A 17,843-nucleotide genomic window follows, 5' to 3' on the forward strand; every position below is an offset into this window, starting at 1 on the left:
CCCAAGCGACCGCGCGAACGATCGCGCGGGCCTCGTTCCCGGAGAATTTTTCGGCGCAACACGAGCGTTTTAATTGGGGGCCGCCGGGTAGGACTGTCGGAAGAGATTTTCCAAGACATCCCCCCCTCTCTCTCTCTCTCTCTCTCCGTCGCCATCGCGAGGGGCCCGTCGCTTGATTTACAGCGTCGTCCAAGTGGAAAAAAAATGCCGCAGAAAAATCCGGAAGTCCGTCCCGCCCTTTAAATCGCCCGGGACCGTCCGGGGAATTCCTGAAGGATATACGTTATGCCCCCGATATATATATAGCTCTCGGCATGACGAGGGACGCGAGCGATAACGTGGAATGCACTCGTATCTCCCCGGCTAGCGCGCCGGACAGCTGACGTTTTTTTTTTTTTTTCCTTTTTTTTGCTGACCCAAGCACGCGTTAAACTTTAATCACGTTGGCTTGCCTCTTCCGTCAGAAAGAGCTGCGTGACTTTGATAATGTGACTCGCGTGGTTAGCCGGTTAACTTTTAATTCCAGCGCGTGTTATCGCTCGCCGAGACAGCCGAAATTTACATAGTTTTTGGGATTTTTACGCGCAGTGGTTTCTGTCACGTATATATATATATATACGGTTGACGCGCGGCGCGAATTGAAAAATATATAAAATAATCCGCTTACTACACACGGCAATTAAAAGAGGCGTTTCTCTTCGCCGGCGAGTTCGCGTCGTTCTCATATAATCGCTGGCATACGCACGATGACTTGGTTCATTCTCAGGAAGAACTTCCCGACTTTGTCTGCCCCACAACAGCGCCCTAATCCACGGTTTTCACGGTTGTTCCTCTCGAGATTCATAGAACGCGACCGCTTTCGGAGCTGCTCCGGGTCCAAAAGTCAAAACGGATGATTCATTCATCGAAATCGCTTCTCATGGCGATTAATGGTGATGGTCGACGGAGCGGGCGCATCGGATTAAAAGCGGTCTAAACGTTGAAATTTTCACGGGGTGGCGTACGGGGGATCGCCGACACGCGGACCCAGGGATTTCAAGCTCCGGTGTGCCGCATGCAGCACCGACATTTCGGATTGTTCTTTCCTGGGTAACGGAACGATGCGTGTGTATGCGTTCGGGGGTGAGAAACTCGTGCACAATGCCATTGTATCCGGGTGGCATAATGGCCGGCAGCGCATTATAAATGAAACGTCTGCGACTAATTTGGGACAGAGCATAGAAGCGCGACCGCCAAGATGACCGCACGACGGCATCGTTCATTAACTAAAAGCAAAAGCGTACATACGATATCGACTGTAATAATCTCGTCGATTTCGGTGATATGCATCGAACAACAGCCGTTTGCCACTTTCCAGTCAATGTTCTTTTGCACGCGATGGAAAAAAAGAAATTAGAAAAGGCTCGAATTAGTCCCACTATTTTTCTGTATTTTTTTTTCTTAAAATTTTCAAATGCGGGTCTTTCTATCTCACTTTCTATCGCATTTTTGTTTCCCGTAATACACGCGGAAATAAAGCCGAAATGTAATAAATGTACAGAGAATATTTGACTAAAAACAATTAAAAGCGCGCAATAATCATTAAAACTGATAAAATTTCGTTTACACGAATTTCGTTGCTCGATATCGTAAGCAATGTAGAGCTTTAGCAATAACAATTCTAATCATTGGCGCTTCTATTCCGTTATAGAATTTATATTAAAGTTTGCCGATGAATATGTAGTAGGCAGAATCAAGTGGATTTAAAATTAATTTGACCAAGGAAAAGAAAGTTTCCAGACTATGGGCGAGTGGAAAAGAAGTTACGCGAAAACAAGATTAGTTTATTTTTGCCATGCAATTTAATAATTAGATATCATAATTGAACTAAGGTTCATCAAGAGAAGTACCGGCTGAAAAAGTTTCGTTTAGTAAGCATCGGCGTCTCTCAAAGATAATTACGAAACGAGCACTTAGCCACGTTCGTTTTTTCTTAGCGACTTTCGCGGCGATCCTGGCTGCTTCCGTAGGGGCGGAAAGTCAGATCCGGAGCCATGGGGATAACTTTTTGCGTTGTCGTAGTTTTCGTCGTCCATCGACCGTCCAGCGTCATCCATTTTACGACGGCGAACGCGAACGGTGGCTATCGCGTACACGCAGCTGAAAAAAGACCTCTTGTGGGCCTGTTAAAATAACGACCGTGACAAACGTTTGTGGAATAGATTTTCCACCCTCCCACGCCTGCTGCCTTTCCACGCCACCGGCTTACCAAACTGGACTTCCGCTATTCGCAGCTATTGACTGTATATCGCGAAAGCATGAGCTAATGAGAAGGTCAAGGAATCAGAGATACTAACTCTTATCACATACTTTTCTCGCAAAAATTTTTATTGCATCTGTACATTATTACATTATAAATATATCACGTTGCATTTAAAATATTTATTAAATAAGTAATTGATAAAATAGGCAACGATAGAAGAGAGGATCTGAATATCAAAGAATACATTTTTACATTCTTATTCCGATAATATTATTTTACTAAATATAAAGATCATAATTTTTACGTAAAGATAAAATATTTATGATAAAAAATATTCAAATCTGAGAAATTTAAATTTATCACATATTTTCATTTTTCAATAGTATCAAATATCTTTATTAATTTTCAATTTATGATTTCTTTTAATCGTTGAAAAATGTCAAATGATCGTGCCACTCGGCACCTCAGTGCCGAATCGTCGGTCGATCTTTCATCCATTTTGCCGCTCAAACGGCGAACGCCCAAACATCCACGACCTTATTCAGAACGTGTTTCGCTGGTGGTTTTCACAGCACCGGAAGGCCATTCGACTCGATGAGCTATACGCGCCTTCCTGTCAGCGGTTAACGAGACCCGCCTCTTTCTCTCTCTCTCTTCCCCTCGCCGTCTTATATATACGCACCGCTTTTCACCCAGTTGGCGCCCCGTCGTGCTTTAGCCAAACAGTATCGGACACTTCCACCGGTCTTCGAACTGGAAAAGGAAACTTGATTTACTGCCCAAGAACCGCCGAGCATTTCTCTCTCATCGGCCCCAGAACTTTTCTTTCACGGTCGTTATCGAGACAAGTTGCTCTTGTTTCCGAAAGTGGTGGCTGTACTTTGTTTCGCTTTCAAGCTTTGTATCGAAAATAAATCGGCATCGATTATTGCCCTTAATTAAAAATTTATCCGTGACAAAAGAAGTAACAAAACGATGCCATATATATATATGATATTTCAAAATAACTATAATTATTATTCTACAGTAAATGTGTTATAATAACTGTTTAAAATCTCGATGCAAATATTGTAGAATGTTAAAAATACTTTTGTCGAAGTGATCGGGTATGAATCACGCATGAGATAAATTAATTTTCTTGAAATCACTTCCACGAATCATAGAGTAATTTCTCGCCCATTTAACGCGGTGTCGTTGAAGTAGGTCTTTGAGACGCTCGCGTGAAGGCGGACGAGATCGTTGACGACCATTGCCGTTAATTAAGAACGCAAGTGTAATTGGTAGCGGCGTGCAAGTAGATGGCATTCGGTTAATTTGAGAAGTTGAAAGCCCAAGAGAATAGGGGAATCCAATGGTACGGCGCAAGACAATGGAATGGAACAATGAGGCCACTCTTTCCAGGTGGTTATTACCTACCTACCCGGAGTGTTTATGGCAGATTCGCTCCAGCGTGAAAAATCATCCCCACTTCTGGTCATGATGGTAACCGCCGCCGTCAAAGCGATAATTAACCACCGACTCTCTTTCGTCGATGTCTGTTCGTAGCACTCTAAGGCAGCTAAGAGGTCCCGTTCACGTACTTTTCCTCGACGAGCGTAGTGTGTGGCCGGGCCGACAGGTACTTCTGGGAAATCGAAACGTGTCTGGCCGTTATTAATCTCGCATCGACCGACATGAAATATGATTTCGGTGGCACCCCGCCATCCTCGTGCGTTCTTCGCGATCCCTGAGTGGAGAAGGGAGGATAGGGAATACGCCTCCGTGGATACCGTTGCATGGGGAAGAAACGTTTCTTATAATGCGAAAAATAACGTTTCCCCGATATAAAGCGCGTAACAGGTTGTCCAATGATGCGTTTCCAAGAAATAATATTGCCCTGACTCATGCCGAGTTCGCGCGACGACCCTAAGTGGTACGGAATCGTTCCGGGCAGCACACGCACGGCTCTGCTTTGAATTCGTTTATATTGCGCTTGTGTGAGCGCTTCAAAGGCCGAGTGTGTAAATACGTCACGATCGCGCGTGAGCGAAGACGCGCGTTTCTTATTCGCGGTAATCAATCATTCGGCTCTCTACCTATACCGAAAACGCATTAGCTTCCGAAGTGAACGCCAGCAACAGAGCGCACATACGTCGACCGCGCGTACATCATTTTTTATCATCGTTACACGATGTAGCCACTGTGCGATTACCACTCTCATTAATAACCGGATTACACCACGCTTTACCGAGAATGGCCTCTTGCGGAATAAAATGCGCGCACGGCGCGCGTCACTAAGCTTCACGGCGGGGCGTCGGGTGAATTATTATACTCTGTGCGCTTCTAGCAACGAGAATTCTTAAATTCCTCGCTCGCAAACCTTACGAGCCTTTCTCTCCGCCCCTTTTATCCGTTTCCTCGCATCTCTTTCCCGCGTAATGTACCGATTTTTCATAAAACGTTCTTTTCGATGGTTAAAGAAAATTGCAATTAAAAATTCAATCGGATATAAATAGAAGCGAGGAATTGGAGGATTTAGCGCCATTTCTTGCAAATGTCGATTGCATATCGTGCGCGCAAGCGTGCATTTTCAAAATTCGCACACACGTGGCCGTAAGAGCCGTCCGAACCCTCCCAAATGGCATGTGGGATCCGTCAGGAGCATTCAAATATACAGAGCGGTATTATTTACGAGCGCTTGATACACGGGGTGCCACAGATTCTTCTCTACAAAACAACACGTGTCTGGCGTGGTCCACCCTCTTTCTCTCTCATGCGCATGCGATACAACGGATTGGACCGCGCTTTGCGGCAACGAAGTCGGGGCGGATTTAGAGATAATATTACATTTCGGGGGAATTTGTTTCGAGAAATTTCAAAGGGTCGTTTAATGGACCTATTTTGCGGTCGTCTTTGTAGATTCACTACGAGAGAGAAAGAGAGAGAGAGAGAGAGAGAGAGAGAGAGAGTCAATAAATAGAGATGGTAATAAAACCAGCAAAGCGCAGTGATCTACATAATTGACAAAGTAACTGAGAATTTATTCGATAGTCTGTGAAAGTTTAAAGCACACTATCTAATGGCCTCTGTAGATTGTGCTAAATATGTAGTGTAATATATCCTAGCATCTATGTTAAGTGCTATATCCTTTATAAAGTTTCCAATGTATGATGTTGTTGCATCGTAAGCTTAGCGCCACTTAAAGGATCCCTGATATATCTTGTCTGGCGAAATTATGCTTTGAACGTAAAGCTCAAGCAGGATGAGTCTAGAGGTTTCAACGCGCTCTGGATTCCTTCCTTAACGACGGGCAAACAAACAACGGTATATTTATGCAGGTTTCGTGCGTCCGCAGAAACAGCAACGGAGGGCAGACATTTCGACAACCAGTGGATGATTCTAACCGCGTCAATAAAGCTGACGTCAGCGACGAAATTAAACAGCAAGCTGCTACCGAGAAGTAACAATCGAACGTTTGACAGCTCGTCGATTTCTGTCAACTTGGTTAGCCAGTTCTTTACATTTGAAAGAGTATCTTAATTTTATACACGTCAACAAATTAAAAAATAATGACGCAAAAAAAGAAAACGTTATTATAATAAAAAAATTAAACGCAATAGTAAGTTGATTTCAATATAATATTCATCGGTTTTGAAATATAATTTTTAAAACTGCCATTTTTTTTAACACTAGAATACTATAAACGCGCGCTACGCGCGTGCCATTTATTTTATGTGTGTATGTGTAATTACTTACATATTAATTCTAGTTTTCTACTTTTTCAAAATAAATTAAATAAAAATTACACACCCACTTAATATTTAGACTATCAAATGTGTCTCACTCATTGTCAGTTACGACAAGCTTTTATTAATATAAAGTAATGTTCATCGTTGAGATAATCGCGAAAAAGGGGTAACAATATTGTATATAATAAACCAGTATATAATAAACTCCGCGATATATTAATTGATAATTTAATAATTGATTTATAATTTAAAATACATGTATAATTTAATATTCCGTTTGTATATACGTCATAGTACGGAAAATATTTCGGCAACGAATATTCCAAACATAACATGGTATATGGCCTTGACGATGTAAACATTAGCGCGCTAGTGTTATGGGTTACGACTTTATTATTCTCACGGCGACACTCGAACAGTAAGGAACGCGAGACACTCCATCAAATTTCTATACTCAACGCGACAAGTATCGGTAAGTAATTTGATATCATAATCTTCGCCGACAAATATTGGTAGATATATTAGTTATAAAATATGATTAATATTAATAACTTACACTTTCTTCTAAAACTACTGATTTATAAATTGATAATATATATGATTTATAAATATTTTTGACAGATTTAAATACCGCTATTTTTACATGTCGTTTATGATTATTAAATTGTGCATTAATATTATAATATATGACAGTATGAAGTATCACATACCATTGGATTTAATATAACTAGACTAAGTAGAAGAAAGTCGTAGACATCTCTCTTGAAGCATTTCCACGCCCGTACGGACAAAGACGCATGAAGCGTCTAAGCGCCCTTCGACAGCCAAAACAATTAAGCGAGCCGGCGTGTAAGTCACGAAATTAAATGGCGAACTCTCTACTCCCCCTACTCGAACGGTTGCTTTTCTGTACGCCCGCGCTGTCGGCAAGCATATGCCCGTGTAAGTATATGTCGTGGGGACCGAACGAGATCGAACGGGAGCGAGTTCTCTCGCCTTGAGTGAGTCTCGCCGGACTGAACGAATGAATATCCATCCGTTCCCCGTCAGTGCGGAGAAATTTCAATAAGCCAATTCGGATAATGGATTGGCACGCACGTGCGGCGGGGTAGGACTTGGGTTGGGTGTCGGCGTGCTCGCTCGTGTCGAAAGTGCAACGCATTGTCTGAAGCCCGATTCGTCTCGTTCGGGGTACGAAAGGGACGAGGGAGAGAGGGACGTCACAAAGTTCCAAGTGAACCGCTGTTTCTGATGCGTGCTAGTCTCGCACACGCAGAATTCGTCCGCAGGCTGTGTTTATTGGTCGGCGCCGTATCGTTACGCGATCGAAAAATCGTGCGAATCCGGCGCAAAAAGGCAATGCCCGATCGGCTCTCGATCAGTTACCGCCGACTGGTGGCGATCCTCGCGAAAAAACGGCACGATGATAGGCTGTCGAGATTTTGGTTCAGGGTTCATGAAAATTATGGTCGGCTGAATACGGGTTACGAAGTCAATATGACGAAGAGCGCCCCGGGGGTTGAATGGGATGGCGGGCACCAGACGAAGCGTTTCGCCGTCGGAATTCACCTGGTTAAAAGCAATATAACTCAGACCGACTGCCCGATCTCCTCTCTACAGTTATATTCTGCTATATTTATGTGTGTTTAAAAAATTCTGCGTTCTTTATTTCTAGAAAAATACAAATTTAAATTTATGAATTTAATAAATAAAATATGACGAGTCTTTTTATTTAAATTAAATTAAATCTATCATAAAAAGAAATTTTATGCGGAGAATAATAGCTATTTTTTAAAGATTTTTATGGGACGCATCTCTTCGAATATTTATTGCAATGCGGGCGAAGAAATATCGCAGTTGTCGTGAACATGTGCTTGTCAAAGTCTTTTGATGGTGGATTTGTTTAAGAATTACGATCGTCTGGATCTTACCAAACGCCACAAAAGTTTCAACAGACCATGTTGGAACCATGTTACATTCCATTGTATGAGAAATGGAAAACTTATAGCTATGCGCGTGACCCAATACTACAGTCGAGTAATATCGCGAAAACACGCGCTTGGAATGTAGTTATATACTGAATTTGTATTTAAAGCACCTACTTTACAAGTGATTTGCATATCACGTCTAAGCTATTCGCGTACGAATCCTACGTTCAATTCAAAGTATAAGTATATATAAGTTATATATATATATATATATATATTTCATATTTCGTTATAAAAATATATGATATTAGTAAGTTGATATCCTCGATCGCTGCAGCTTTTCGCGCCTCGTACGTTAACCATATTTCAAGGTTCGATTATATCCGTCCGACACCGCGAAGCTCGTTTGCATAGAAAATAAAGCGAAACATCGCGGGAGACGGTCGCTTAACGAATAACGCGATTTAACGGTAAACGCATCCTTTGTCAGACGCATATGTTCCGTTTATTGCCAGAGAGAGCGCTAAACTTCATAAAAAAATTCTTCCGAGAAGAGTCTCCGGTCGATCGAGAGTCCTCTGTAAGGCGCGCAATTTATTTCGAGCCTCGATCGGCGGCATCTACGCGAGAGCGGATTTCCGTTTTCCAATAAAATCTCCGTTCATATATACCATCTCTTTTACACATATAACGCGTACAAGCTCCGAGATTCCGGACGAAAGCAGATCCTCAGTGTTGCTGGGGAAAACATCACAGAGCTCACAGTAATAGTTATTCGTCGAGTATCACATTGCGTTGCACAACCGCCCACGCGTAGCTTTGATCGATAAAGGAATTTATTTCGCATCCGGCAAAATTGACGAATTGCACTTCGTACGCAGATCTTTTGACGAAATTCTTTACGAAATATTCGCGCGTTATCTCGATGTAATACATATTAGCTGTCCTTACCTCTTGACATGTCAATTAAGTCTGCGATGAATCGCTGAGATGAATATACATGATATAGAATATCTTATCAAATAAACTGATATCTTTCTAACTTTAATTAAAAAAATTTCGAGTTTATTATTTTTTAGCAAGAGTTTTATAAATTTAATTTATTATAGAAAGTGTGCATATTTTTTGCATTATGATATTTAGTAATATACATAACGTTCATTTGAAATATAGAAAAAAATATATAGGAAGAACTATATAATAGAGGAAGAGAAAAAAAAGAGAAAGGAAAAATATCAAAATTCGAAATATAGAATATATAAATATCATTTCATAAAAATTGGTAGGATTGAACTGTCCGAAGTTAAAGCCAGTAGATTATTTTGTATCTATTTGTGCCAAAAGAATAAAATAGTTCGATATCTTTATTGACTTCGGTTTTTATGCGTGGTCATACACTGCAATTTTTTCTTTAAAAAAAACCCTATCGTAAAAGATAGGGTTCTCTTAAATGTCCTGAAATCAGTTGGTGGTGAAGATCCTTTTTGTCCCTTTCTCGGTAGTGAAAAGATTTTTGGTTTATATAAAACAATAGACTTCAGAAGGTATACTATTGTAATCCAACACGTTATAGGAGATAACAAGAGACGTCAGCTCGTCCTACTGACCGATTTTATTGTTGACTATGTTTTTCTTGGAAAAATCTGGGTGTCAACGGAGGTAGAACTCTTGTGAATTCAAGAAAGGATTTTGAAAAGGATGTTACTAAAACGATTGTTAAAGAATACAAAAACTTCTTGTAATCGATGTAACTATTGAAATAACTTTTTCAACTTTTAATAGGAACCTTTTGCAGGTTTTTTTTTTTTTTACTAAAGATAGATGATATTTTTGCAGGAAACCGAATTCTTACGGCAGCAAGAGTTTATAAGTGTCGTAAATTTTCGAAATATATTATACGTGTTAACTTTCTAACCACTAACCTAGGAATGCGCGTTTTTTTCTATTCGTCTTTTTTTAATTTTATAGTTTTGCGAAGATTGAATTACCTGAAACTATAATAAAAAATGGGTGTTGAGGTCGTTGAATTAACTTTCCATTTACTTTAAAAAATAACTTGTATATTGAAAAAAATTTCTTTCTTAATTTCTACACATTTTCATTTAATCATGCTTGTAACAATTTTGTAAATATCAGATTTTCAAATAAATTAAATTAAAATTTTTAAGTATTATCCTCTTGATACAGAATTTTACAAACTATTACATAAATAGCAAAAATATTTCGCTAAAGAAAATTCTCTTTTTATGATTAATATAATTGGCATACACAGACGCAGAAATAATTTTCAACATATTTCAACAGAATTTTAATGGCGACAGAAAGGTCTGTTTTGACATAAAATAATCGCATAAAAATTCAAGGCGAATATTACATGATCAAGGAACGTCGCGTATGCGATAACGACGGCGGAAAGTTTCGCGATAAATTTTTCTTACGCGTCCGTGACGTATCTAAGGAAGTTCACACGTGACCCCGATGTCCGGCGCGATTATTCATGAGACGCGGGAACTTCGTTTCCTCGACACAGTGACCTCGTCAATTTTCAGCGAAGATAGCCGGTGTCCTCGGAATGATTCGAGCCTCTTCCTGAACCCGCGGAGATTTACGGATGTCATAAAGTACTAAAAACGGTTACGGTAACTTCGCCCGACGTGGCAGTTTTATTTGCGCCATACATTCGGCGGCGACGGCGGCTGAGCGTCTACCATATCGTCGCTCAAAAACGTACAAAAGTAACAATGAAACGTGCGATTTCGCTTGAGCGCGTCGAAAGTTTCCCGGGTACCTACGGCGCGCAACTTTTCGCGTGTGCCCCTCTTACGTGCCCTACGCGCTTACGCGGAATGTATGTATATATATATATATATATATCTATGCCAAGCAGACAAACTGTGCGCCACTTCCTCTTTCATAAATAAATATGAGCTTAGCCCGCGTCTCAGAGTATTGTATTTGTCGACGTAAGAAAAAGAGAAACGGGACCGAATGGAGGGCAAACAGCAACCTGCGAGAGAGGAAATATCTCGACATTCTTCCAACAGTACGTATCGGGACGCGTCGCTATCTTCGTCTCAAAAAAGTTATCGTATCGCTTGTTTTCGTGGTTGTTTCTCGATAATACGTTACAGTCCCGGGCTGAGACGCCGATCGTTAAATTTCAGACCTTGATCGAAATAAACCAGAGAAGAAAAGCTGCCTCCGATATACGCGCACTGGTCAGATTAATCGCGGAATGGGCAAAAAAATGACATACGATGGTGAGGAAGAGGGGTGGTTTTTTTTTTGCCGTTAATGAAGCTGTCCCTCTTCTGGAATGGTCGGACATTAGCGAGTACTCAGTTAGCCGTAGAGAGAACGGCGGCGTTCTGCTAGTACGACAGCGCAATTACAATAAAACGGCGGCGTCTCTCGTGCTACGATCGCATACCTCTATCTTCCATCCGTCTCTCTTTCACCTTCCCGACGATCTCTGCCATCTCGAGGGGTCCTCTTCCTCCCCGCGCCAACGTGTGTTCTCACTCGCGGTAGGTAGATAGAGAACATAAGCGGCATGCTTACGTCGTGGGGTCGGAGCTTAAATTAAATCCGGCTAATGTAACCGACGGGTATATTAGATCTCTTGTCTGCGGGCGCATGTCCTCCCCCTTTTGCGTATACGCGGGCTCGAGGATTGGTCCTTGGAAGGGCGAGTAGATAGACGATGAGACGCGACCTTACGGGGGATAAAGATGAACACGTCAGACTGATCAAATCCGCGTAATCCTTTACTTTTTTCATTTTTTATCTACGCACTTTGTATTGACTTTCCCATTGCATTTTCTAATCTTGGGAAGAAAAATCTTTCTAAGATTATACATAAGTGCAGGTGAAAAGTTAAATTCTGCATTATGGTTAAAAGTTTCAATGCATAAATCTTAGGCTTTCAAAGAATAAGAGAAGGCGTGCTTTTCGCAATTAATGTGCTTTTTGACACATCGCTGCGAACATACGCCGGCTTTGGTACATACGGGCATATGTATGCGCTGTCTGTGTGTGATATCCGCGGACGGATGTGTAGGTGGAAAGGTTGGCGGAAAAGGGAGACGCGAATAAGAGAATGAAACGGAGATAGAAGAGGATCAAAGAGAATCCGGTGGAGGTGACGACGTTGTCTACCGGCACCGGAAGCTTCGTGATCGAATCGTTAATTAGCACTCGCTCCCAACCGACGGACTCTTTGAGAGCACAGCAACTACTTCTCTATCCCGTCGTTAATGCATTCGGATCGAGTAAATCCATTTTAAGCCCGCCGCTGTGAAGTTTGGGAAGCAAACTTGTCGAGAGCGATTAATCGTGTTTATTTAAAGATTTACGGCGTGACCGATTTCCCGATTAGGCTAGAAAATATCGGACAAACCGAAATGCATGCTGATGCATTTAAATTTCCCGAGCGACGAGATCAAATATACATAATTAACGTCCTATTTGGCGATTAATTAATCATTGCGCGATGACAGGTGTATAAAAACTCATTGTGTAGTATAATGTAGTATATAATATAATATAATTTTATATAAGTATACTTTATGATATACTTAATATATAATACTGTGTGTCTGTGTAAAATGTTAAGTTTTAGAAAATAAATAGATATTTATCGAACTGATATTAGAAAAAATGATGATACCGGCATGTAATGCTTGTCCGACTGTTGCAATCGTTCCGCGAAAAGGGATTTTTGTCGCCCACGGGTGCCATAAACACTAATTCGAATCCCACCGGCTTGCCCTCGGGATCGAACGAGTCGGAACCGGAAAGTGATAAGACACAATATCTCACAATTTCGCGAGATCTTTATGGGTTTTCGCGTCGGGAGCGCTAATAAATTATTACGAATGATGACGTCTGAAAATTTACGATCGACCGATAACGGTCCGTCAATCAGAAAACGAATAACGATATATCCGTTTTCATTATCTCACACCCCCTCCCGCTAATCATTTGCGTCAATTTATATCGATTTAATACTGCGATGATTAATGTTTACATTAACGATCAATATTTTCCACGTTATCGTACAATGGATGAACTAAATAAAATTAATCGCTCGCATTTGCTTGATTCGTGAAAAATTTATAGCTCTCAGAACGGATGCACAGAAACTATATGCTGCGCGTCGAATACATTTTTATCAATTCTGAGCCATATATACTATCAGAAGCTTGATCGATCGAAAGCAAGCTCTGTATATAATATATACATACACATAATATATATATATATATATATATATATATATATATATATATATCATTCTGCGAAAATACATTAAAAAATTGTTCTGAAAAGTTATCTCAATAACCCCCAACGCCCCTCCACTCCGTCGAAATACTTGGCCAGAGGTGTATACGACCTTATAGTTCGGTCGCTTAATTAAGCGAGCCGCGCGCGTATCCGAAGGGTGGAAAAAAGATCAATAAAATCGCTAGTCTACGGGACGACCGCATTCATTCGCCACCCCATTTCTACAACATATTTTGCAACCTCGCCACCATATACCGGCCTTGGCTGACCTCCCTCTCCCACCCCCTACCTTTCGTAGCCCGTTTCGTTCGTCGCCCCTCGCTCTTTACCAGTCTCACGTGCTCGTTTCGCTCCCACCCCTCTCTCTCTGTCCACCACACGGGTAGTGAACCGGCGCGCGCTCGCCAGGGTACGTCGATCTACCACTAGATGGTGACGGAGGGCGAAAGCGTAAGCGGGAAGAAGAGACTTGCACGCGATGGGACGAGGACGCGAGACCGTATGAGAGGGTCTCTCTCTATCTCTCTCTTCCTGTAGAGCCGCGCGGGTTTACTTCCCCTCTCCTCGGCAATCCCGCCGACGACCAACTAGAGTTTCTCGTCAGTTAGTGCCGTGGCGCCGTGACGGTACGGTGTTAGTTGGTACGTCGTTTCTCTCCGGCTGATCGGTTGCGCCTCGCATGAAGGGACGGACGCGTCGCACGTTTCCTCAATGGGGACCTCGTGGGCACCCGGTGTAAAAGAAAACGCGGGCCACCGATACACGGGCCAGTGATACACGTCGCCGTGATCGAGACGCGTCGTCATCGGTCGTTTTGCATTTTTCTAAATCGATACTTTCGTGTTTCGTTATTGCACTTATGTAGTACGTAATAGATTTTGTGTAAGACCTTAGAGGCTTGTAAATAGCGCTCCGAAGTGTACGAGTGAAATTTTTTTACAAATTTATATCAAGTGAAGGAACATACGAAGAGAGAAAGAGAATCTTATCAGAGACCAATTGTGATAGATGATTTCTTTGGTGCTCTTTGGTGTGTGTGCGTATCGTCGCTGATAGTAGAGCATCCGAGCGGATACGCGATATACGGAGTAATAAGGTGAGCACATCATTTTTTTTTTCTCCTCTCATAATATCCCTCTCAATATCATAAAATCTCTTTTAATTACGCGCGCGCGCTCGTCGAGTGAAACGGAGAACGCAGCTGCGACGCGAAAATTGTCGAGGAGAGCACCGTGCGGGTGCTATCGATACAAAGTAGCGTGTAATTCTCTTATGATATCTATGTAATTACTGAGAAATTGCTGAGTGTAAATCGTTGATGCGGGAGACCATTTGCAGAGACCGTTGTGTTTCGTTTAAAATTCATGCATTAATTGCACATTTATTTCAAAACAGTTTTACAAACTTAGATACTTAAAAAGTGCTAAACATATTCCAGTAAAATTATTTATAATAAAATCGCCACACAATCACACAAAATAAACAATCGAGATTTATTTAAAATAATAATTTCTAACATTCTTTTATAAAGAACAAATGTTTCTTCCTGTGCTCCAAGTCTGTCTCGACGATAAAATCAAATAAAATAATCTCGAAAAGATTTCTCTACACCGGTTTTAAGATGTTTTATACCGATCAGAATTTTATACGAGTTCATTCTTTTCTAATCCGATTCCAAGACGCATCGGCCGAAATCTGATTTTCCTTTTCACTCGTTGTCATTCATTCGCCTCCTCGTCCTTCATTCTGAAAATCGTGATCGTGATGAAACCGTGAAGCGTTTCGTGGATTTCGAGCAAGGACTCGGGGATAACACCGATTAATTCTGTAAGCTTCATTTCCGACGAAAAGCGAATGTTAGGAAAAGTCGAATGGAAGGAGATAAAGAGTGAATAAGGTGGATTAGCGAGAAGAGAACCCTCGAAGGGTTCGTCGACGACTGCTGGCATGCGGAAGGAAGGGGACAAATGAAATTTCGTCGCGGCAAATTGTCCGAAAGCGATGCCGCAGAAATCACCCCGACGATTAACAGGAGATCTCCTAAGACTTGCTAATTTCCTGCTTGAAGCGACGGGATAGGGAAAGGTAATATCAAATCGGAACTCCCATCCATTAGCGCGGCAATCTATTTGTTGAAGCCGACTTAAATCCTCTGGATCCTCGAGACGTGGACTGGTTCGCCAAGAGTTCTTTAATCTTCACAACCTTTAAAAATACGACTCACGTATTTCCGAATCCACGTACTTTCGAGGTAGCAAAATAACGCAACAGGCAATGACGGATGAAAGAGAGCGAAGGAAGCCGAACGGAATTGGAAATGGTCCAAGGAAGCCTCCGATCCTCCATTTCTGTCCGATTTCGATTCCTATCCGCCGAAACAAGTGCCAAGTTCGAGTAAATTAATTGTACGTGTTTACTGCCAATTACTAGGATCGTTAATGCGTTTGGACGAGTTCCGAGTGGGCCATATATTTTTTTTCGTGAAAATACATAATGCCAAGAGCGCCGTGTTCTCTGTTACAGAGAGTAAACATGAGGAAAGAAAGAAAATCATCATAACGATTACGTTCATATATTTCAACGCCTTCGAGAAATGGGAACACGAATCGGGAAGGCATAAACTGTCGTTATGAGAAATCGAAGATCGTGCCTCATTCTGTCGAATACCGAGCGTGTTCGGCGCCGCTCGATTTTAGTGGATTTAAGCATAGTTGGGAAAGTAGGTTCTGAATATTGATAAGGGGATATGAATATATTCATGGAGGCTAACAGTTTATTTCTGCAGTCAGTTCGAATCGGTTCGCATTGATCACTCTTTCGATTCGTGCGAGAACCTTTCGACGGTAAACTCGAACGATTAATATTCGTAGATTCGTCGTGTTCCGTCGGCGATCACAAAGTTCTCCGATTGAAAACAAAAATCTTTCAATTTCCTTCTTGCCATTCCTTGGTACTTGGTGATCAGTCGAGACGGCCCACGACAGTGTGCTCGACAGTCTCGCGACATTTGACCTCGACTCATAATACCTTCATTACGAGACAAGAGTCTTGTGAATTTTACGACGATTCTCTCGATGATTTCGCAAGAAAATTGATGAACCGATCGAAGATGATGTCGATAGATGATGATCATAAATTATTGTCTAGTTATTATTAATCTCGTACGGGCGACAGTTTGACGATCGATACTTACGGTTCGTCTCGTATTATCGATACATGGAGATGATAAATTCCGTCGGCTCGAGCATGCGAGAGTAGAACGATAAATTAATATCGGCGCGATAAATTTTCCGCGACGTAGACAGTGACGTTGCCGAAATAATCGAAATGCTAATTATTCATTTGCATAATTAACGCGAATGCAGTAAAGCGACGACCTGCGGCGCACCGTGAACGGTCCCACATGCCATTGGAGATTAACGGTAGCGTGCGTTCTCTGTTAATGTTCATTTTGAATATTAACTCCTCGGAAATGAACGTGCACGATCGTCGAATCATTATTACGGTCGAATTTAACGCGGCTGGATGAACCGCGCGTGTATGTAGCCGCCACTATGAATTTCCAGCGCTATCATTTTCAGAATCGCCTGCCGCTGCGAGTGTCGTGCAGAATCGCGATGACACACCGTCATCATCATCGTAAATCTCCATCGTCCCATGGCTATCTATATAATTGAAACTTCCTACACTGTCATGCATTTGCGTCGTTCATTATGTTACGTGTAATAATGGTGTGTAAATTTTATGATATACGCCAATCACACGTTGCGGAGAATCCATGTGCGTGGAGAAACTAATATAAATTACTATTAACCCGACGCTTCAGTACAAGAATACAAAAATATATTATAAATATATTAATAACAAAATAAAAGATATCTTTTAGAGAAAGTATATTTTAGTGACAAAAGTATCAACGGATAAAATATTTTTTTGTAATACCTCCTATAGCAAAAGAAACTAAAAAGTGAAAAGTCTCTTTGAGATTAAATGAAAATCCTTCAATTTTACGATCATAACCGTTACCGTTCCTCTTCTACGTCTGTCATTCTTTCTCTGGAACGTGGCGTATGTCGTTCACGGTGAATTTCGAAAAAATCCTTGCCCCTTCGTTCTAAAGAGCATTCCCGGTATTTTGGACGTGGCTCCTCTCAAGCTCGTTCAATGTCCAAACACGAAAACGAAACAGCGGGAGGGCCGTAGGCACGATGATGGCTCCGCGTCAACGAGAACGCATCAGCCAGCTGCCGGCCGACGGATTCAAAGGCGGTTGGGGGTCCCTGCACCTGATTGCCGGACATCTATCTACCCCCGGACACAGAAGGTGTAGAAACTCCGTGAGAATCTACCACTCTTCTTCACCCCCTAGTAGTTGTTTGGCACAATAGCCAAACGCGCCACGTGAGATAATGGCTTTCTAATTGCCGCACGCGATCATATATCGCTATCATATGGCCAGTTTCACAAAAAAAAAAAGAAAAGAAAAAGAAAGTAAAATGAAAAAAATGTGCAAAGGAAAAGACATCTTAGAAAAAAATATATATATATATAAGGAGGAGGAACAATGCCGTGAAAAAGAAAAAAGAAGTAACTGTTATTTTTTTTACAACTTGATATATTTTCCACAGTTTGTGAATAAAGTACACATGCGTAAATAAG

The 17,843-nt window shown here is 41.5% G+C and overlaps 2 protein-coding genes across 14 annotated transcripts in view; one reads left to right on the top strand and one right to left on the bottom strand.

The window, feature by feature from the left end:
* The window catches only part of LOC126853364 (discoidin domain-containing receptor 2-like), a 182,037-nt gene that overhangs the window by 78,943 nt on the left and 85,251 nt on the right, over window positions 1-17,843 (top strand). Inside the window, exon 1 of one of the 5 annotated variants that reach the window (XM_050599024.1) lies at window positions 6,376-6,442. The exons of 3 other annotated variants lie outside the window; for them this stretch is intronic. The gene's annotated coding sequence lies outside the window, so the exon portion shown is untranslated. Of the gene's footprint in view, window positions 1-6,375; window positions 6,443-13,802; window positions 14,281-17,843 lie in introns of those variants that run through there. One more of the 5 variants, XM_050599021.1, reaches the window with a different exon arrangement.
* LOC126853381 (uncharacterized) overlaps window positions 1-17,843 on the bottom strand; it is a 372,343-nt gene that overhangs the window by 26,206 nt on the left and 328,294 nt on the right. For 4 of the 9 annotated variants that reach the window (XR_007687950.1, XR_007687951.1, XR_007687949.1 and 1 more), the window contains 2 exons: window positions 3,659-3,866; window positions 2,471-2,995 (listed from right to left, as the gene is read on the bottom strand). The exons of 1 other annotated variant lie outside the window; for it this stretch is intronic. Coding sequence is in view for 3 of the 8 variants with exons in the window: in XM_050599053.1 (XP_050455010.1) it covers window positions 2,911-2,995; window positions 3,659-3,866 (293 nt within the window). In the remaining 5 variants the exon portion in view is untranslated. Of the gene's footprint in view, window positions 1-2,470; window positions 2,996-3,658; window positions 3,867-17,843 lie in introns of those variants that run through there. 4 more of the 9 variants (XR_007687954.1, XR_007687952.1, XM_050599056.1 and 1 more) reach the window with 2 other exon arrangements.

This window comes from Cataglyphis hispanica, chromosome 12 (genome assembly GCF_021464435.1).
Source record: "Cataglyphis hispanica isolate Lineage 1 chromosome 12, ULB_Chis1_1.0, whole genome shotgun sequence".
Taxonomy (NCBI): Eukaryota; Metazoa; Arthropoda; class Insecta; order Hymenoptera; family Formicidae; genus Cataglyphis; species Cataglyphis hispanica.